Here is a 22013-nt window from a genome sequence, read left to right as displayed (position 1 = left end):
TACTGAAAACATTTTTTTTAAAAGTGTAATTACCTCATAATGACACGGTGGACAGCGGCTTCAGGGACACATGCAAAATGTTCTATCTGATCGTAAAAATAGAATTTACATGATCAAAATGATTTGTTTCATCAAATAGCTTGTTGTGGACAATAAAACGTAAAAAAAAAAAAAAATCCTAACACTGTTACACACACTGTAGCTAGCACATAACTCTGTGGGACATGCCGAAATCCCGTACAGCCAATGACAAATAATCATCTAAAATTAGAGAAACGCATTTTACGACATTTATCATTGTACTGGTGTGTGTGTGTGCGCGCGCGCAAATGTTTGTCCACTTATCATATGACCTCAGTTTCAATATTCTGCTCCATTTTCATGACGACTGTGTGATTCTGATGAGGACACCAAATGCACTTTATAGTGGTATTGACACAAATGCAACTTGAATCCAAAAGTCAATGTTTTGGTGAGGATGAGGAGTTGGGGGATGGGTGATCAGCCACGGTTTCATTTCCACCGTTTCGGCTCAAACCGAAATAAACAAGCAAGCTTTAAAGTATCCATACTAAACCGCGTAATTTCGTCATTTTTTAAAGCGAAATGTTTCTTCGGCTTCTACGAAGGATCGACATTACATAATGTTTAATCCACTGTTTATTGTGGCGTGTATAATCGCACATTGTTACCGATCAAAATGTGTAAAAGCGAAACGCCTTTGTAGATTCGACATGTGGTGTGTTTTTCGGGGTTTTTTCCTCTTCTCGCTTCTCGATGAGGAAACTGCACAAAGGCGAAGACAAATTGGCCACTGACGTCACTCGTCTGGCAACAGTCGTGAATGCGTCCGGCTCGCTCGTCGCTGATTGGCGGGGGCCTTGGAAGCTCGCGACGTGATTGGTCGGAGGCGGGCTGCCACAGATACATAGCGGAGCTGAGGGAGACATTTTGTAGCAATTCAGACGCAGTCGGAAAGAAGACGAGAGTGAAAGGGTGAGAAAGGAGGCGATTGCGTCCCGAAGGTATTTTCCCATCTACGAGGGTGACCACCAACCGATTTTGTGGGAAAGCTTACCAAGGGACATCTGTTTTGCTAAAACAAAAAAAGACAAAAAAACGGAAGAAAGGCTTCGACGATCAAGCCTGAAGAAGTCGGTAAGAGACTTATTTTGGTTCCTCCCGGTCGCCATTACAGAGCCATAGCTTCTTTGTTTTGGTTCTCCGACAAAGGACACTGACCTATATCGGAGACGCCGAATCTACCGAGTTTATCACTTTACTCGATTAATTACAACGTCATTTTATAAATAACCCAAAAATATTAACGACTTGAAGTCGACTTTTAACGAGCGAAACTGCGTCACACTAGCAAATGTACGACGATATGGCCTAATAAGAAATATTTATGTAATGGCGTTCATTGTTGTTCGTAGGTCCTGCGGCTTCGTGGTGGTATCGTGTGCGCCGAGGTGAATTCATGTTCAGCTCGGCTCCGCGACCAAGCGACGCCCATCGGCACTCGACGACCGCCAGCCCGGCACACTCGACGGGACAAAGACCGCTCGATACCAGCAGGAGGAGACCCGACGACGACAACATCAACGTCGACTGTTCTAGGAGACGAAGGCTGTTTGAAGGCGAAAGGCAGACGAAAAGGACGAAGAAGAGGAATCTCTTCCCGGTTAACTTTGTGGCAACAAAGAGGTGCGCGCAGGCAGGGGCGAGCCTTGGAGCTTGTTTTCGTCTTGTGGGTTGTTGGGGGAGGGGCGGCTGGCGTTGGTTTGCCTTTTCGCACGTAGGCAAATTCTCATTTCAATGGATAGAAATGTAATGAAGCATTAGCAACATTTCAATGTATGAGATTGAAAGGTACGACTTTAATTATTCGAAGACAGTTTTACAAGCACAGGACAAAATGTTCACACGGACCCCACAAAGACCCCCACAGATACCACTAGCTGTTGTCGCCTCAGTTTACAAGTGGACACTTTTATTAAATGTGTGCCAAAATGTTCACACTGATACATTGTAATGTATTCAGAGAAGCAATTTATTTTGTGTGCCATTCATATATTCTGGTTTTGTCAGTTTTTTTTTTGTTAGTTTTTAATTTGAATTAATCAAGGACAAGTTTCAATTACAGATGACAAATTGTTGTCACACACCCACAAAAAAATGACAGGAGGCCCCTAGTTGACCCTTTGCCTTTGTTTACCCGACATCAACTTAAAAATAGCGTAACAAACATACTAAAAGTGGTTCAGAGACATGAAGACAAAAACTGATTACAATACACATTAGGTCTGCGATTGGCTTGCAACCAGTTCAGGATGATAGCTGGGGTATGCACCAGCACGCCTGCGACCCTTGTGAGGAGAAGCGGCTCAGAAAATGGATGGATGGATGGACACATTTAAGTCTACTGGTTGTTTACTGGGGGAAAAGTTGACCGTCAATTAAATTGACTTGTTTGGTTAACAGTAAAGTACACCAACATATGCGGTCATTTATGGGAAGTTGAGCGACAGCCATGAAATGCCACAGCATATGTGAAAAAGGGAACCAAATTACAACAGTCTCTCCAATTTAAGTTGCACATGACACTAACCTATAATTTCCCTGTGTGTGTGTTTAGTGTTTTAGGCTCATTTATTAGCTGTTGTTTCAAATGGCTATGAATATGCCTTTAATCATAATCATTCAGATCCTAAGGACTGTTTGCGCCATTTTTGTTTTTGCCCAAAGATGTTACACAAAAAAAAGACATTTTGTTAACAACAAAAACATTATTTCAAACCCCATTTTGTTTTTGGCCGGCACAGCGGATGACTGGTTAGCACATCTGCCTCACAGTTCTGGTGACCGGGGTTCAAATCCTGGCCTCGTCTGTGTGGAGTTTGCAGGTTCTCCCTGTGCCTGTGTGTTTTCTCCCACATCTCAAAAACATACATGGTATGTTAATTGAAGACTCTAAATTGCCCGTAGGTGTGAATGTGAGTGCGAATGGTTGTTTATATGTGCCCTGCAATCGGCTGGCAAGCAGTTGAGGGTGTACCTTGCCTCTCTGGCAACCCAAGTGAGGATAAGCGGTAGAGGATGGATGAATGGATTTTGTTTTTAACCAAAGGAATGAGCTTTTCATTTGTCCACTGATGGGGCTACCTCTTCCCATTCAAAACAAACAAAATGAAAACTTTTTGCGGTTTTCCTCAAGGGTGCTTGGCTACTGAAACCATAACCAGGTCATTACTAGCTTGAAAATTACATAATCCATTTAATGATCCCAAGAGGGGAAGTCCGGGTGCTACAGCACCACACAACAGATTGTTTCAAAAGTAACAAAGAAAGTAAAAAAATTCTGTACGTTCTCAGCCGTCCCAGTCATGGTAATCCGCAAATGTAAAATTGAGGAATTTGGACTGCTTATAGAAGGCATCTAAAAAGGCTTCTTCAGCTGTACATTTTCAAGTGTTGAGTCTTCCTGTTTGTCTGGTGGACGTGTCCCCTGGGTGTGGACACAACAGGGTTAATGTTACCAGGTGTGGCTGATGAACATCTGGCATACCAACCAGTAGTTCACCCTTCCTTCTTGTGTCAAAATGGTTTGTTAGTGGCCACTCTTGCTATGGGGGAGAGATGTCAGTGATGGGGCAAACCTTAATATTGACACAAAAATCCTCTACCCAATGTAAGCTGTGCTATTAAGCTAAATAAAACTAACATACATGTGCCTGTGTTTTTAGGTGACAGTCAAAGTGAAGAATCATGGGAGGTGGCGGCGGAGAGCGGTGCAGCAACATTCCGGGCCCACACCACGAGCGCCCCAAGAAGAAGAACCAGCAGCTGGGCCGAACCAAGCAAAGGGGCCGTGACCAGAATGGCAATGTGACTGTGGTGTCGGCCGGCGGCGCCCTCTACCACCACCACCACCGCCGCAGCAGCGACAAGAGCGTCCTGGTGTACCAATGCACCCCGGAGGCACGGCAGGCCGAGGCGGCCGCTTCCATCGTCCGCCTGGCTGTTGCCTACGAGCAGGATTGGGAGGGGGCTGTGTCCCACCTCAACACGCTGCTGAACGCCCGGGGCAGTCCCAGCTACGCCGGGCCCAAATTCAGCGAGCCGCCCTCGCCCAGCGTGCTGCCCAAGCCACCCAGCCACTGGGTGTCCTTCCCTATGAGCACTGGCGAGAGCAGGGAGGTGATGACCTTCCAGCTTAAGAGCCTCTTAAAGGTGCATGCCTGACAGGGAAAATGGCTGTAATACACTTTTTAAAGTTTTTAAATCAGATGTTACAGTCCTACTGCCTTGCTGGTGACGTCAAAGCGGATACCCTCCCCACCCCAACCCCGTTGGTTTTTGTTATTTTTATTTTGGCTATCAAAGCAGATTGGGTGCACTTATTTTTCCACGTTACTTAATTCCTGTGTCACTTTTAGGGTCCACTTCTGTGGACATATACAGCCGTTTTTATTTTTATATTCTAGAATGGTTTGCCAGCATGCAGTCCAATCGCATTTTTTTTGTAGCACATTTCAAAACGATGTTCTCGTTTGAAGACGGTAGGACGCTCAACTGCGATTCTGCAGGGAAATCATGTGTACATTCTTTTTAAATGGCATATGGTGAAAAGTTTATCATGGCACACAGGCCTTAGGCATTCGGCTCCTGCGTACCCCTTTTTTATTGCGCTGTGCGCACATGCACTGCAGGAGGCGAGCTGCTCTAAGGCCTGACACATGTTCACACTGCCTCCCAAAGACAAACATTTTTCCGCTGCCGCTCTTATGGTCCACCTTTTTGGAGGTAGTATTTGGAAGGGGGCGAAACCCACGTGTGTGAAATCTAAGACCAGACACTTACTCACATTGTGTCAAATGTCCCACATGAAGGGCAAAAAGGCGGGTAAATGCAGTCTTTACGTTTGTGGTGTGTCCAAGTGGTCTTGTTGCACTTTGGTGATGCCGTGCGTTAACCAAAGCTGTTCCCCCTCCCTAATGTTCCCGTGCCCCAGTCTCGTCTTGTAACGTTCGCTTGTGCTGCCTCAACACGCGGAAGAGGACCGATCCGTTCGGTCCTGTCTGCGGCACAAGTTGACATTGAAAAGACGAGACTGTGTCGCCATTTTGTGACTTAATGAGCATGGTGCGTTGTGTTCCATTTTGAATTTGAGCCCATTTTGCACCACACTTGCTCCAGTTGTGTTAAGTTACAGGCTGTAACATTGTTGAATCAACAGACGCGTAATTGACTATCTTGTTTTCCTCCTTACGTGAGCCATTTTTTTTCATTTTTGATTTGTAGTTGCTTTCCCTGTGCAGAATTTAATCTGCTTCATAGCCAGACTAAAGACGACAAAACCTCATTTGTTGATCATGTCTTTCAGGAGCCATGTAAATAATGACGATGGCATGTATAAAGTCGTTTTAGCATAATGTACATTTGCAGGCCCACAGTGTGGCAGAGGCTTGCAGACTAAAGTATTTTTAGTACTAATAACACTGAATGTATGAGATTCATCCTGTCTCGACTTCGATGATCCTGAAGAATATTTTTGTTAAGAAAAAAGAAAACTGAGCATGTCAATATGAGTGAGCCCTGCACTGAAGTCTTTCCGGAGATATTGCACATGTTTTTATGATTTTGTATGATTCAGTGTAGGGTGAAAGTGAATTTACCATTGGAATTGGAGATTTGCACATATGACTTCTATCTGGATGATTTTTTTAAACATTTGAGTTGTGCTTAAGTTAAAGCCCTTTTAGAAAAACAATTTGAACTTTTTTTTGTCCTAAATACTTTTTCCCCAGGCACCCTTCTCAGCTGTTCTTCCGCCAGCTGATTTTTTTTTTTTTCTTCCCATTTTGTTTTTCCCTAGAACCACCCTTCTCAGCTGTTCTGGCAGTTGATTTTTCTCATCCCACTATTGTTCATCCAGTTAAGTTGTGCATTGCAAAGTCTCCTCATGCTAAATTGGAACTTCTTTCATCATCAATTGGATTTAAATTATTTGTCCCCACCGATAATGTCATTGTATGTGAAAACACGCCCCGTTTAAGATTGGTAACAATTGGTTAAAGAAATTGGAAAAAGCATTCTTGATTTGAAGATTAAATTTTACAGCAAAATAAATAAATAAAATCCCTTACCCTCCCCCCCAAAAACCATTTGACTGTCTTGATTTTACATTTTATTGGTATTGTCCAAAGAGCAGTTTTATACTCACAATACAGTTTTGGCAGAGGTGATTTTTTTTTTTATTGAACTACAAGAGAACAGTTGGTTAGTCCAGTCATTGTACAAATGCCAACATACTGATCATGACCATAAACTGTTGCCATGCCAACGCAGGTGCATGACTACGGTTGATTTCCATTTAAAAATATGGCCATGTGAAATGTTAGGTTGCTAAAATTAGCGCCTTTGTGTATCAACAGTACTAGCAATTTTCAAGTAGCATTTACATAAAAGTTGTACAAAGTGTGGCTGGGGATTCTTCAGACATAGGGCGTTACTGCCTTCTAGTGGCGTTGTGGGGGTATTGCTGAAGTTATGTAACGTACAGTATGAAAGGCATATTTACATTAGCATTATGCTGTAATGGTATTTTGTTAGGCTGAGCAACCAACTATATGCTAACCCTAATTCTTACTTTCCTGTGCTATAGTTATCCCACACACAAAGCAAAACATTTGATTCACTCAGCTGGAGTCTCACCTGATCTGTTGATGTCAAACTCTTATGAAGTCTTTTGCCCACAAAATGTTTTGTGGATAGGAGATTCCAGTGTAATTAATAGCCAATCATAGGGACCCAATGCGTAGAAGTTAAGGGCATTGTGTTAAAAAGATTTTAATAGTCGGAAAACTGTACCTCATAAAACGAGTCACGGAACACAAATGTACAACCCCCCCCCCCACCCCCAAAAAAAGTTCTGAAAAAGTGTTAACCGTTTAGCGGCCTCCGGACTTATACTCTGCCCAGGAGCGGGACCGCGATCGCGAGCGGGATACAGAGCGTGACCCGGAACGCGACGGGGAGCGGCCAAAGGAGCGTTTGCGGGAGCCAGGGGCCAGGTGGAAATCTTCTTCCTGGGTGGCGGGGCTATGCGACCGGGACGGGCTCTTTCTGCCCTTGGGTCTGGAGTGGGACGGCGAGCTGTTCCGGGAGCCAGCCTCCTGCTGGGTTCTGTGGCGTTCGTGCTGGCCGCCTTTGTGCCTGATCCCAAAGAAAAACAATAAACGCCTCCCTCAAATAGGGATTTTCATGCATGTAAAATTTGATGGCCTCAGGCTTATTTCGGGCCACCTCCGTCTCTCAAACCTCTGCCATGAAAACTTATCTGACCAGCCCAGCGTTGGACAAGTTGGGTGTAATTTTTAACTTAAGTTGCGGTATTACACTGTCGGGTGGCGATGTATCAAACAGTTTGAAGTCCTAAACCCAGAGAATCTTCTTTGGTACAGGGTACGTATGTAAGTTGGTTAACTTTGCTGTTTAAAGAAATAAAATGCATGTAAACACTTCACAGGACCCCCTGAATACATAAACACAAATACAGTGGTGCTCACAAGTTTACATACCCTGGCAGAATTTATGATTTCTTGGCCATTTTTCAGAGAATATGAATAACTAAAACTAAAAAAAAAAAACTTTTTTTCTCATGGTTAGTGTTTGGGTGAAGCCATTTATTATCACACAACAGTGTTTACTCTTTTGAAATCATAATGACCCTGATAAAAAGTTTACATACCCCAGTTTTTAATACCGTGTATTGCCCCCTTTAACATCAATGACAGCTTGAAGTATTTTGTGGTAGTTGTGGATGAGGCTCTATTTTCTCTGATGGTACAGCTGCCCATTCTTCTTGGCAAAAGGCCCCCAGTTCCTGTAAATTCTTGGGCTGTCTTGTATGAACTGCACACTTGAGATCTCCCCAGAGTGGCTCAATGATATTAAGGTCAGGAGACTGAGATGGCCACTCCAGAACCTTCAATTTATTCTGCTGTAGCCAATGGCAGGTCGACTTGGCTTTGCGTTTTGGATCATTATCATGTTGGAATATCCAAGTATGTCCCATACGTCCCAATTTTCCTTTAGTATTTTTTGATAACATCCTGCATTCATCTTGCCATCAATTTTGACCAAGTTCCACATGCCTTGGTAGCTCACACATCCCCAAAACATCAGCAATGTACCTCTATGTTTCACAGTAGGAATGGTGTACCTTTCATCATCGGCCTTGTTGACTCCTCTCCAAATGTAACGTTTATGGTTGTGGCCAAAAAGTTACATTTTGGTCTCATCACTCCAAATGATTTTGTTCCAGAAGTTTTGAGGCTTGTCTCTATGCTGTTTGGCATATTGTAAGCGTGACTTTTTTTTGGTGGCATGGCCGTAGTAATGGATTTCTTCGGGCGACTCGACCATGCAGCCCATTTTTCTCCATGTGCCTCCTTATTGTGCATCTTGAAACATCTAAACCACTTTTTTTCCCCACCGCCCGGAGTCCTGTATTTCAGGTGAAGTCATCTGTCGGTTTTTCTTTGCATCTCGAACAATTTTGTTGTGGCAGAAATTTTTGTTGGTCGACCTGATTGTGGTTTGGTTTCATTGTTTACATTTTCCACTTCTTAATTTTGTTTGAACAAAAGTCTGATTGGCATTCTCAGTTCCTTAAAAATTCATATATTCCCTGAAAAATGGCCAAGAAATCATAAATTCTCCCAGGGTATGTAAACTTATGAGCACAACTGTATATAATCAATTTCTTAAAAAAACAAAACAAGAGAACCTACTTGTCATTTTCGTGGCTTCTGCTGCGTCTGTGTCGGGTGTAGGAGCGTGAGCTGAAGCAGGACACGAAAATAACCATCAGGGTCCACCAAAATGAACACAAAAAGGGTCGAATATGTGAAAGTAGATAGAGTGGACAGAAGTGTGTGTAGGACGTACTCTCTGGGACTGTCCGATCCCCGCGGCCGGCGTTCGTACGAGGGGCTGCGCGATCGGCGGCGCTCGTAGCTACGACTGCGAGAACGTCTGCGGCGCCCGTCGCGGTCGTCGTCGTCGTAGCGCGAGAAGCTACGAGGGGAGTGTCGCTCTTTGGACTTCATCTGGTTGGGAGCTTTTGAGAGGCAATGAAAGATGTCACACATTATGTCAGGATCAACAACACTGAATGGTACAGTGGAACCTCTCAAGTACAAGTACAACAATTATCTAAATTTGAAGGGAAAAAAAAGCTTCCTATTTGATGATCCTTGTACTGAGGTCTCTGAAGTTTTGTGCCATTTTAGAGGCATGTTTCCCCCCGAAAAATGAGAAACTTTTAACAAGATTTTGCTAAAAAAGGGCAGTTATTGATGCTCACTAAAATCTGATACACCTCTAAAATGACAATGTCATGTGAGCTATTACCTGGGAGTGTTTGGTTGATTTTCACATTGTACGGGCATTGGAATTCAGAGGCTCCAGTGTGTGTGTGTGTGTGTCTATAAGTTCTTACTCTTGCGGTCTCCTTGGGCAAACTGGATCTCGATCTGGCGCCCAGACACCCACTTGTGGTCCAGATTGTGGAGGGCGTCTTCAGCATCTCTGACATCTTCGAACGTGCTGACGCGGTTAAGGTTTTAATTTTAGGTCAGAAGACAACACACACATGCACTCGTGTGGTTGTAGTAGTCTTTTTTATTTATTTTTTAAGGCGACACTACTGTGATAAAAGTTGACAAGTCGCTGATGATGTCATTGATATTTTATCAGTCCAGTACTATAATAATTTAAAAATAAAACATCACATGAGGAAGGAATACTTCGCAATAATCTATATTCACCAATAATGGACAGCTCATTCATCAAATTTACGCAGAACATACACGTTAGAAAAAGAGAGCATGGATGTGAGCTGGTTGAAAGCTTGCCTGCTTTTCCAGCCGGGGGGGAATCCCCTCAATGTGCTTGCTGCTGGACACAGCCAGGTAACGTTTGCACAACTTGGCCAAACCTTTCCTGGTTCTGTGCACACCACAGTAGTGGGAATTTGCGATTTATCACAGACCTGTGCGTGTGCTGCAATAATTCGCCACTCTCCTTCCGCTTTGACAGCATAGGCTCGAAAACTTGTTCAAAATCTGGCTTTTCTCCCCTTTAACTGGTTCTCCATCACTGACCAAAGCTGCACATTCAAAAATAGAAGATTTTAATCATTTAAGGTGACGGAATAATTTCACTAAGCACACACAGCTGTTGCTTTAAGTGGCTCCACATCAAGCCAAAAACGCGAATTGTGACTTGTCGACATCACTGTGGAGTTGTAATGTCGACAAATTGACTGTCTGTAGAACCACACACACACACACACACACGTACACAACCACCAAAGAGGCCTGCGGTTATTCATCACGTGCTCATATGGGCACGTTCACATGGAGATCAATGCTGGCACATCATGAAACAATCAAGTAAGGTACATGACACTGAAGAGTTAAGTGACTGGAGACTGTATGGACAAGACATAAATATAAATAGTGATCAGATTTGAGGAGGATACGTTAAAAAAAGCTTGTCTTGTTTACCTTTTAACACGCTTGATCTTTGCACTTGAGCTTGCTCTTTTTTGCCTTGGCAGAAGAACGTAGTAGCACTTGTCTTTGCCCAATAAACACTTTTCGCCCGCTTTTCCTCCCTTTGGCCCATAAAATGGAGGTGCTCCCTTTGGCAGACAAAATGGCCGCTCTCTCTCCTCTTTGCATCTTGATGCTTTTGCTGTGTATGTTTTTTTTTTTTGCTAGCGCTTGGTCTTTGGCTTTGGCTAGTCTACCTGGTAACTTTTCTGTGTGGGGGCTGGCTCTCCAGAACTGTATCTTTACCATTCTGAGGCAACAACAAAAGAGATACCAGTTACAAACAAGACACACCACAGTGGAAACAGCACAGAAGAAGAAGAAAGGATATTGAATGTAAGCAAATCCTCTTGGCCGGCGCGTATAGAAGTCAAGTGGAATGTAGACGTCTACAATAGGCCCATAACGACCAAACTCGCGCCGCAAATCTTCTGGCCTAAAGTGTCGTGAAATGATGACATAAGCACATTTTTATTTGTCCTTTTTACATCCACCATGAGCTGGAGCCCAAAGTGTGAATTAAAACAAACAGTCCAACTGTACACAGTTGAAGTAATTTTGGTAAAAAGTTTAAAGGGAAACAGAGTGGTTGGGGGGGGGGGGAGAGTCACATCCACAGTAGGATACACAAAAGCTGAAAATGGCCACAGTTAATTTGAATTTGTCACTCAAAATCCACTGTTAAAGTTAAAATAAATATTAGTTACGTTATGTTTTGTTACGTAGATGATCAGATGTCTTAATTTGCATCACCGGCGGTTAATCTATTAATAACATTAAGATTAATGTTTTTAAGACTAAATGAATATATAATAAAGCGCGCTAATTTTCCAAAATGCAGCTGTTTTAATTGATATATTTCAGTATACACATAAAAATTTGCATTAAATATGAAGAGCATTATGATACCCCAGCTCTTTCAATGTTTAAACAAGACTATAAAATGTTTATTTTATATACATACATACATATATATCATCTATACACACACACACACACATATACACGCACACACATATATACACACATATATAATATATACACACACACACACATTTATATATATATATATATATATATATATATATATACACACACACACATATATATACACACACATACATATATATATAAACACACACACATATATATATACATATACACACACATATACACATATACACACGTACACATTTATATACACACACATATATATATATATATATATATACACAAATTTTTTTTATATCAAAATAAAAAGTATCCAATATGTAGAATTTTACAATCCATTTTATGTACATATAGCAGGATATAAATATAAAAATAAGCAGATAATACAGAGAACATTACTATAATAATGAAGTTATATTTCTAATAAACACATTTCAGTATATAATTTTATAATCTGTTGATTATAATAAGAAAATTTAAATGAACATATTTCAGTATATACATACAAAAATAAGCATCTGATATATAGATTATAATTTAGCTGTTTGCAATATCTTAATCAAAAGGGCTGCAACTAACCATTTTTAATAATAAATTAATCTGGCAATTAATCTGTTCGATTGTTTTAGAACAAACTTTTTGAAATGTCCAACACTTTATTAAAAAATAGGATATTTATTTCGAATTGACAGTGCAGAAAATGCACAAACAAATTGATTGTCATTCAGTTCCTAGCTTGGTCAGCAACATGTCAGAAAATGGGCAAATGTTTATGTTTTCCAAATCAAATGATGTTTGCAAATGTCTTATTTTGATGAAACACAAAGCTAATAATTGGGCTTGATTATTATAATAAGTATAATGTTTATGTACGACGTACTTCTTTATTCTTATAATAAATATAATTGTTAATATTAACTGTTGAGAGGTATTTAAACAATCAATTATCAGAAATAAATTAATTTCATAATCGATTAGGTGTCGATTAATCATGCACCACTAATCAACATATTACAATATTTAAAAAAATAGAAATTTTACAATATTTTAATTAACATTTTATTTTACAAATGTAAAAATAAATAAGCAGCTTCATTTAATCATCTATTTAAAAACATTATTTAAAAAAACATCTAATATGTAGGACACATATTTTAGTATATCTAATACGTACTAGATTTTTACAATAATCCAGCTAGTTTAAATATCTTTTATGTACACATTTGGTATGTGTTGTAAATGTAAAAAATAAAAAAAATCTTACGCAGAATATAATAATAAAAAATTCAAAACATGTAAAATACATATACAATAAAGGTTATATTAGTGGATTTTAAGTAGCTTTCGACCTTAACAAAAAAACAAGTTATTCTTTTTTTTTTTTTTTTTTACTATTAATTTTTTAGCGATTTAGTTTTGCACCATTAACGACAAAGTACACGGATGTGCAATTTAACGACTCCATATAATTCCGTTGCAATGTTTGCCCTATGGCCACATCTTTTTTTTTTGTGTTGACTTTTATATCTTATGTAATAAGTTCCAATACAGCTTTCACAGCGTAACATCACATATTTTGCATTTACATCCTTACAGTTGCTAAAGCAGCAACTAGCGGTTCGCTTAACCGCCATTACTACTGTAGCTCTCTGAATAAAACAATGGCCTCTTTCTTAACATAGCTGTATTTTAAAGCATATCCACGAATTCGTCTTCAAAGTCGCCATTTGATAGAAACGTCAACCGCAATACCAGGCTGTTAACTCAATAGCGTCGACGTCTGGTTAGCCATTTGTTTTTGGGGTTAACGGTAGCTAAACTAACACACGGTTAACAGTGACGACTTACCTGGACTCATCGGAGATATTCCGGACAAACAGAGAGGAGTTTGGGGGTCGCAGGTACCTCGCCATTTGTGACGACGATTTAAGAGCCACAGGTGTTTTTTAAAATTTTTTTTTAGAACGTTCCCCGTTCGACGAACTGTAATAGCAAACCCGATCCAAGGCTAGGAAGCTACGTGTGTACGAAATGCGCATGCGCAACTTCACTCGGTTTTACGCATGCTCCGTGGAGACTCCGTTGTCAAGCGTGATGCCTTCAGTTCGTAACGAGGAGGGCGAACAACACAGACAACATCGAAAAGGGATTTTATTTAAAGAGACATTTATTTAAAATTTCACAGACCAGGTTTTCACATTTTCTTGCTCTTCCTGACGAGAGTTACAGAGCCCATGCTCAGAGTCTAAACCGAGAGAGGAGAGAAAAATGACACATACCCGTTGTGTAAAGAAAAAAAAACGTACTGTCCGTGTGGCAAGTGATGCATTCATGGTACCTCGATCATTTCGCCTCCTTTGATCTCCTGGACGTGGCAGAACTTGCCGGTGTTGCAGACCAACTTGCCGCCCTCCATGTTGACAACGCACTGGGTGGGTACATAATGAATAATGGTTTAAAAAATTGGCATAGGCCAACAGGTTCGGCGTAAAGTAAGTACTGTACTATTCACTTTTAAAATGTACATTTGTATTACATTTCCACTGATTACAATTAAATTTATTATACACAGTTTAATCTTGTGAATGTCCTCCTCAAACTTTTCCAGAACACCGCAACACACGAGTTCCCATCTGCATAATGTGTATCTATTTTTTTTTCAGGTCACATTTTTAGCTACAAAATATTAAGAAACCATTCTCAATATATACAGTGCAGTTGGCCACCAACTGCAATAATACAAATATTGTTAAAGTAATGTAGGACAGGGATACCTAATGCTTGGCAACTTTTTTCATATATAAATGACCACATTTCCAGTGAATTAAAGGAAAATAGTGTCCAACTATCCTTGTGCCTTTGCAACAATTGCTTATGAAATACAGTTACTGTATAGGCTCATTGAATTGCAAACAAAAAAAATCCCTATTTCTGTGATAAACATCCATCCATCCATCCATTTTCTGAGCCGCTTCTCCTCACTAGGGTCGCGGGCGTGCTGGAGCCTATCCCAGCTGTCATCGGTTGCCAGCCAATCGCAGGGCACATCGAAACAAACAACTATTCGCACTCACAGTCATGCCTACGGGCAATTTAGAGTCTCCAATTCATGCATGTTTTTGGGATGTGGGAGGAAACCGGAGTGCCCGGAGAAAACCCACGCAGGCACGGGGAGAACATGCAAACTCCACACAGGCAGGGACGGGGATTGAACCCCGCACCTCAGAACTGTGAGGCTGACGCTCTAACCAGTCGTCCACTGTGCCGCGTGATAAACATTCATTTTCTCAAAAAAAAATTAAATAAAAAGAAACTTCACCTTGAGCTTCTTGCCGTCCATGGTGGTGATGTCAGCCTCCTTGCCGATAGTAAAGGAGTTGGTCACGGTCTTCCCGGGCGTCTTGGAGGTCACCACGAAGTCCTTGCCCTTCTGCGTGATCTCCGTCACAGGCTTGATGTCCTTGGCCATCTTGATGACCTCATCGGGGAGTTCTGATGAGTAAAACAAAAAACAACAACAACAACAAAAACACATTATTAATTGACATATTGCGATAGAACAAGTTCCACAAGTGTTTTTCCCCCTTACCCATGGCCTTGAGGAAGGCCTCATAGTTCTCCTGGGCGTAGACCTGCCATGTCCCATTGAAGTCCATGTTGACCAATAGGAGGCTGAGACGGGCAGTGAGGGAAGTGAAGCTCAACAGTGTGGGGAGAATTTCCCCCATCCCGCTCATTTTTATACTCCCCCGGCGAGGCGTTTAATTAGTAACCCCATCGGACGTTGTTTGAACAGCCCCGAGTTCATTTGCTCCACGAATAGGAGTGAAACGGAGATGGTGACTACTTTTGAGTTTGGGAGGTTCACTGATACATGATGCAGAGGCAAAAACTCGACATTGGTGGGAATTAATGACGCACAGGTACTTGGTTACTGTACTTGAGTTAATTTTTCAGGTACTTGAGTATATATTTTTCTGGTCTTTTTACTTTTACTCCCTACATTTAAAAACAGCTGTTTTCTACTCATCGTTGGTCAAAATAGGCTCGTTACTTTTTTCCATCTGTCAGAGCCACTAACTTGGGAACTTACAAGGCGGAACGTGAACCAGGGAGCATTACCAACAACGGCAGCAACACAGCTAGCAATATTTTATGTATTACCAAGATAGATATCTTGTCCCTGGGTGTGCGTCCATGAGTTTATGTTGCCATTTCTTGTGTATATAAGAAGTTACGTCTGTGTCGTACCTACCTGTTATGTGCTAAGTTAGCAAGCTATGCAAAGTTTGGACCTACGTTAGCTTAGCAAGTGCTGCAAATTATGTCCGGAAATTGGGTTTATATTAGCAACGTGATGAGTGGCCACCATCTTTGTGGAATTTTCTAAAAAACATGGAATGAGCATTTTCAAAGGCCTCTAAAATCCTCCATAACAATTGATGACTAAAGTGCATGACCTGTTCGATTAAGTGATCAGTAAAGTAACTAAATTACATTTTAAAGGTGTAATCAGTAATCAGTTGACTCAGTACTACTTTTCCACAATTATTTTTTGACACAAGTATCTGTACTCCTACTTAAGTACAGAGTGTGGGTATTTTTGCCACCTGTGTAACCTGATGAGAAAAAACTTGAGAAGCACAAAGCTCACATGGGTAGCATCAACAAGCAACGCACCCACGTCTACATGGAAAAGCATTTTATTTCAAAACTAATCAGTACATACCGTATTTCCTCAAATAGTGGCCATCCCCAGAGAGTGCTTAATACAAATAAACACTTCCCGTTTCCCATACAAATGTGTAATTATCTCAGTTCATAGACATTATTGTTCTACTGAGCCCATATGAACTTGCTAACCAAAACAGCAGCACCTACAGAGGCACGTAAACAGTCTCTCAAAGCTACATGACTTCTTTGTTTCACCCAGTCATTTCCCGGCAATATTGTTTGATATGCCATCCATCCATTTTCCGTATCGCTTATCCTCACTAGGGTTCGCGGGCGTGCTGGAGCCTATCCCCGCTATCTTCGGGCGAGAGGCGAGGTACAACCTGGTTGCCAGCCAATCGCACTTGTTTAATATTATTTCTAAAAAGCTTGGTTCCAAAAAAAATTGTACTACTAAGGCGTCTTCCCCAATAGCGGTGTATCCCCATTTAGTCAGGGAGTTTCCAACCACTGAATACAAATAATCCAATTTTCCGTCAGAAAAAAATGAGAGTAAGTGTAATGATCTCACTTCACAGACGCTACGGACAGGCGAGGGACATTAAACTGCTGAGTCCAGGTGCTCTTGTAAACTAAAACAGCAGCACCCGCCAAAGCAAATAATGTGGAGACTTAAATCTACACTATAATCCACAACTATTTAATTTTCACCCAAGCCACGACAAGAGTAGATGACAGAATGCTGATAAAGCCTATCAGCTTGTGACACATCTTGCTATATTTTTCAATATTTATTTTTTTATATTCAGTGACTATCCTCTATATTCCCATGCTGGATCACTTGGTGGTGCTCTAAATGATGTAACAGGAATAACGTGTTTTACCTGCAAACGGGCAGGCCCATATATGGACAGCGTGCAGGTCGACTGAGGCATAGAGAAAGGAGAACGCAATTGACGCAACAGAAGAAGAATAAGACAAAAACGGAGGACTAGTGGTTAGCACATCAGCCTCACAGTTTTGAGGTCCGAAGTTTGAATCTATGGCTCTTGAATCAGTGGCCTTCCAGTCAGGAGTTTGTGTGTTCTCCCCATGCTTGTGTGGGTTTTCTGCAGGTACTCCGGCTTCTTCCCACATTCCAAAAACATGCATGTTAGGGTTATGTAAAATTGCCCTTGGGTGTGAATGACTGTTTGTTTATATATATAAATGCCTTCCGATTGGCTGGCGACCAGTCGAGGGCATAATCCCCCTCTCTCCTGAAAGTCAGCTGAGACAGGCTCCAGCTCACCTGATGTGACCCTAATGAAGACAAGCCCAAAAGAGAATGGATGGGTGTATTATTCCCAAAACCTTTTTTTACTAATAGGATGCCTCTCCCACATCTGCAGTTGAGTTGAATGAATAAATGGCACTATTTGTGGAAACACATTATTTGAGTTTAGCTTTATACACGTGCGCAACCTTTCCCCTCTGCAGTGCCGTTGAACCTCCTAACGTGACTCTAGAGGCCCGCCAGTGGGGTGAATGACCCCATGGACTGTTTGCACTTTTAAAGTACAAACTGGCTTCGTCTTCTTTATGTTCTGCATTTGTTCCCTAACTGTTTCTGAACAAAACCGTGCCCTTAAAAGAAAGGGACATACCAAACCGGGATTTTTGGCACACTATTACATCCCTCATTCGTGCCGTACAGAATCCCAAAAAGTACCACCTGTCTTTCAGCACCCTCTGGAAACCAGGAAGTAGCCTGCTAATGAACAAACGCAAATATGATGCTCCATCATGTATTTAAAAAAAAAATTTTTTTTTAGTTTGCACTTAACTGAGTGACATCCTAATATCACTTGCATTGGAAGCTTTGATATAAGAAGATCGACCAAGCCACAGCATCGATACCAAACCATCGATAACAGGTGTGGGCAAAGTATCACCTATGGACCACATAAGACCAAATCTGTTTTTTTTCTAAATATATGAACGCGGTAATATTTTAATATCTGTTGCATTAATTTAACTGTTTTTTTTCCTGAAATTGATTAATTAAAACAATTGTATTAATTTATTTCATAAAAATAATTGGTTAATTGATTTATTAAATAAACATTTTACATGATTGGTTGTTTGGTTCATCAATTACTTGAAAGTTCTATCATCTTTTACTTTACTATTGATAATTTGTGATATTTTTTAACCAAACACAGTATACTAAAATTATTACAAGAATAATAAAACTAATTTTCTTTTTTATTTTATTTATAATTTCATTTTAGAACCTTATCGGTTTATTGTATTATATTTAATACAAGGAATTAACTAATTATTTAATGAAATAGATTTTTTAAAAGTTGTGAAAATGTTTATATAAAGCTGTTTATTTTAAAAATGAAATATTATCATTCTTTATTGTACTATTATAAGAAACTATAAAATATTCTCTATTTTACTATTGTAAAAATTATTCTACATACACCTGTTGAAATGTGTATTTAAAATTGGTAATTTTACTATTAAAAAGATATTTTCATTTTTTTAAATATTATTAGCTTAAACTGTTTTACATACACATTTAAACACCTTTTAAACATAATTTCCTAATGACCTGGTCCATCTCTGCTTAAAAATCAAATGTGGTCCTTCATCACAAAAGTCTGCCCACCCTTGATCTATGCCAACTACTCTGAACTGGTCATCTGTCCACCTCCTCCTTTCACAAACCCATCTCGACAGCGTTGGCCGGTGGCACCTCGCCACGCTTGTACACGCTCACGGTCACATCCACTGACTCGGAGCCGCAGCGGTTGCGCACCAGCACGGTGTATTTGCCGGAGTTGTCCGTGTGGACGTCGTTGATGGTGATGGTGCTACAGCCGGACTCCCTGGTGATGAAGAACTGGTCCTCGCCGGCGATCTCGCGCTCGTTGCGCAGCCAGAAGACATCTGGGGTCGGGTCGCCCTCGATGAAGCACGTCAGGCACAGAGACTGCGGGCAGGAAAACGTTGTGTCGTTGTAAATGTACAAAAAACAAGCAATAAATGTGGAGGCTCGAGAGTCGAACACGCCTGAAGTCGTACAAGTCGAAATTTGTCCTGCCATCAAGCATGAAGTCAAGTGAGTTATACTGGGGATGGTCAATACTGGTCTTAACCCCACAATAATTCAATTTGATCATTTTCCCCTTCACTTTTAGATAAAGCAAATGAGAATGACAGTTTTCGAAACCAACTTTTGCTTTTGTTCACAGTTTGAATCTGTTTTTTATTTTCTACCTGTGGGATTTTCTTGTAGCGGCACGGTGGCCGACTGGTTAGAGCGTCAGCCTCACAGTTCTGAGGACCCGGGTTCAATCCCCGGCACCGCCTGTGTGGAGTTTGCATGTTCTCCCTGTGCCTGCGTGGGTTTTCTCCGGGCACTCCGGTTTCCTCCCACATCCCAAAAACATGCATGAATTGGAGACTCTAAATTGCCCGTAGGCATGACTGTGAGTGCGAATGGTTGTTTGTTCCTATGTGCCCTGCGATTGGCTGGCAACCAGTTCAGGGTGTACCCCGCCTCCTGCCCGATGACAGCTGGGATAGGCTCCAGCACGCCCGCGACCCTAGTGAGGAGAAGCGGCTCAGAAAATGGATGGATGGATGGATTTTCTTGTATTCCTCATGATACCAAAATGTGTTAAAACTGTTTTTTTCGAGTAATTCTTTTCCCCCCCTCCAGCATGAACTTGCATCAACTTCCACAGAAGTAATATATATGAAATGAGGAAAATGGGGCATTTTGGGGAAACCAACATTTATTTTAGGGGGGCTGAAGATCAGTTTTAGGAGGTGAATAAAACTTCACCATAAACACTTAATACCAAACAATTTTTGGGGGGCTTGATTAGGCCTAGTGACGCCACTGGTCGTTTCATTCAAGATGTCCATTTTATTTTTCTAAAAGCGAAGTGAGAAAAAAAATCCATTAAGATCGGACAGCTGATTTTTGTGTAAAAAACAAAACAAAACAAAAACAAACAAACAACAGTTAAGAACGTTGACATGTTTCTGTAAACATAACGGTGATACTTGGACCTGGAATGGATTCATTTCCATTATTTCTGATGGGAAAAAAATACTGTCAATCGAAAAAAGTCATGTGTTTCGCTATGTCATCTTGTGTCTTACCTTGCCCTCCATGATGGCCACCACATCTGGGAGACCTTTTGTCACTTTGGCCCGATCTGAAACAAACTCGGTCAGTCTCTGATGCCACCTGCTCTCGAAAGTTCTTCGTAACTCACTTTTCTCAATGACGCGCTCTTGCCTAAAGGGATAAAGAAGCCAAATCAGCATCTCAGCCAATTATGATGAATGATTTGAAACTAAAGGAAAGACAGCTTACTTCAGTCTCTGGTGCTCCACCAAGGCATCTGCAAATACTGCGAATAAATCTGATTATTATTACAATTATCTCATACGTAACATGACGTTGAGTCTCGTGTGTGCCCCCACCTTGTCCCGACAGATCCAGATGACGCTCGTGTGTCTCGACGCCGTCAAACATCTCCAGGGTGTATTTGCCTTTGTCATTTTCTGTCGGGTTGTAGATGTCCATCCAAACCGTGTGCACATTGCTGCCCATCCTGGTCCTGGACTGTGGTTCCATCTGTTTCCCCCTGCAAGAAAAACATGAACAATCTTTATTTGTCAAATCCTAAACCTGCACCTATATCCAGATCCTCCCCACCAATTTGTAATTTCTCAACGTTTTTTTTGTTTTGTTTTAGTAAGTACAGAAATAGTTTTTACACAGTTAACAAACTGAAAACATGACCTCCTTGAAGGAAGGGGACAAACATCCATTCATCCATTTTCTGTAGTGCTTGTCATCATCACAGGTGAGCTGGAGCCTATCCTAGCTGACTTTGGGAGAGAGAGGCAGGGTACACCCTGGACTGGTCTCCATAAACTCAAACAAGCAATCACACTCACATTCACACTTGAGGAAAATTTGGAGTCTACAATGAAACTAACATGCATGTTTTTGGAATGTGGAAGAGCTGAGATTTGAATCCGGAACCACAATTGTGGGCAGACGTGTTTAGAATTAATCCAGCGTTAGTGTATTGAAGTCTGTATTTAGTGTATTACCTTTAAAACCAGCAGGAGGTGCTACAAGCTTACTTTAAAAATACTGTTGCACGCTCAACATTAAAGTAGACGTTCACTAGTTTGTGAACCAAAAGATAGACGTTTTTTGTTTTGTCTGTTTAGTTCAATTAAATAGCCATATATATCTAATTTGCACCTATGGAATGAATGCAAAAAACGTTTTCATTTACTTATTTTTATGATCTGGTATGACAGGCCATTTCATGTCGTGTTCATATACTACTTATTTACACAACACTAACTGTCCCCATTAGGGTCGCAGGTGAGCAGGAGCCCATCCCAACTGAGTTTTGGGTGAGAGGAGTGGTACACTCTGGACTGGTGGTCAGTCAATTGCAGGGCATATAGACAAACAACCACTTACACTCACATTTACACCTATGGACAATTTAGTCTTCAGTCTTCCATGCATGTTTATTTTGGAATGTGGGCGTAAGCCTGAGTAATCAGAGAAAACCCAATACAATTACTTGGAAAACACCCAAAATGTCCCCACCGCTGTTTGAATATACAGACCCTTTCCCAAAAATGTGAATATCATGGAAAAGTTTATTTATTTCCATAATTCCATTAAAAAAGGTAAACTTTCATAAATTGTAGATTCAGGGCCCA

At 41.0% G+C, this 22013-nt stretch overlaps 4 protein-coding genes across 6 annotated transcripts in view; 1 reads left to right on the top strand and 3 right to left on the bottom strand.

Annotated features, from left to right (window-relative positions):
* Positions 1–945: 945 nt before the first annotated feature.
* Positions 946–6918, top strand: pnrc2 (proline-rich nuclear receptor coactivator 2). Its single transcript, XM_061775466.1, has 3 exons — positions 946–1158; positions 1437–1707; positions 3747–6918. Exon 3 carries the CDS (start codon positions 3769–3771, stop codon positions 4243–4245), a length of 477 nt encoding a protein of 158 aa, XP_061631450.1. The 5' UTR covers positions 946–1158; positions 1437–1707; positions 3747–3768; the 3' UTR covers positions 4246–6918.
* On the bottom strand, positions 6178–13629 carry srsf10a (serine and arginine rich splicing factor 10a). 2 transcript variants are annotated; one of them, XM_061775464.1, is made up of 6 exons: positions 13425–13629; positions 10957–11061; positions 9509–9612; positions 8956–9127; positions 8799–8849; positions 6178–7218 (listed from the first exon to the last, which is right to left on the bottom strand). In XM_061775464.1, exons 1-6 carry the CDS (start codon positions 13487–13489, stop codon positions 6954–6956), a joined length of 762 nt encoding a protein of 253 aa, XP_061631448.1. In that variant the 5' UTR covers positions 13490–13629; the 3' UTR covers positions 6178–6953. The 2 variants fall into 2 exon arrangements, with proteins under 2 accessions (XP_061631448.1, XP_061631449.1); XM_061775465.1 differs by lacking the exon at positions 10957–11061 and adding an exon at positions 10553–10875 and having other exon boundaries at positions 9509–9615; positions 13425–13570.
* An 80-nt stretch (positions 13630–13709) lies between these two features.
* On the bottom strand, positions 13710–15325 carry fabp10a (fatty acid binding protein 10a, liver basic). Its single transcript, XM_061775467.1, has 4 exons — positions 15166–15325; positions 14896–15068; positions 13915–14004; positions 13710–13821 (listed from the first exon to the last, which is right to left on the bottom strand). Exons 1-4 carry the CDS (start codon positions 15311–15313, stop codon positions 13771–13773), a joined length of 462 nt encoding a protein of 153 aa, XP_061631451.1. The 5' UTR covers positions 15314–15325; the 3' UTR covers positions 13710–13770.
* A 939-nt stretch (positions 15326–16264) lies between these two features.
* myom3 (myomesin 3) overlaps positions 16265–22013 on the bottom strand; it is a 79487-nt gene continuing 73738 nt past the window's right edge. For both annotated transcript variants that reach the window (XM_061775462.1, XM_061775463.1), the window contains 5 exons: positions 20742–20905; positions 20632–20668; positions 20531–20553; positions 20415–20470; positions 16265–19233 (listed from right to left, as the gene is read on the bottom strand). In XM_061775462.1, coding sequence (XP_061631446.1) covers positions 18961–19233; positions 20415–20470; positions 20531–20553; positions 20632–20668; positions 20742–20905 — 553 coding nt within the window. In that variant the 3' untranslated portion in view covers positions 16265–18960. The remainder of the gene's footprint in view (positions 19234–20414; positions 20471–20530; positions 20554–20631; positions 20669–20741; positions 20906–22013) is intronic.

Source organism: Phyllopteryx taeniolatus, chromosome 6 (genome assembly GCF_024500385.1).
Source record: "Phyllopteryx taeniolatus isolate TA_2022b chromosome 6, UOR_Ptae_1.2, whole genome shotgun sequence".
Classification (NCBI taxonomy): Eukaryota; Metazoa; Chordata; class Actinopteri; order Syngnathiformes; family Syngnathidae; genus Phyllopteryx; species Phyllopteryx taeniolatus.
This window is presented reverse-complemented; position numbering and strand designations above follow the sequence as displayed.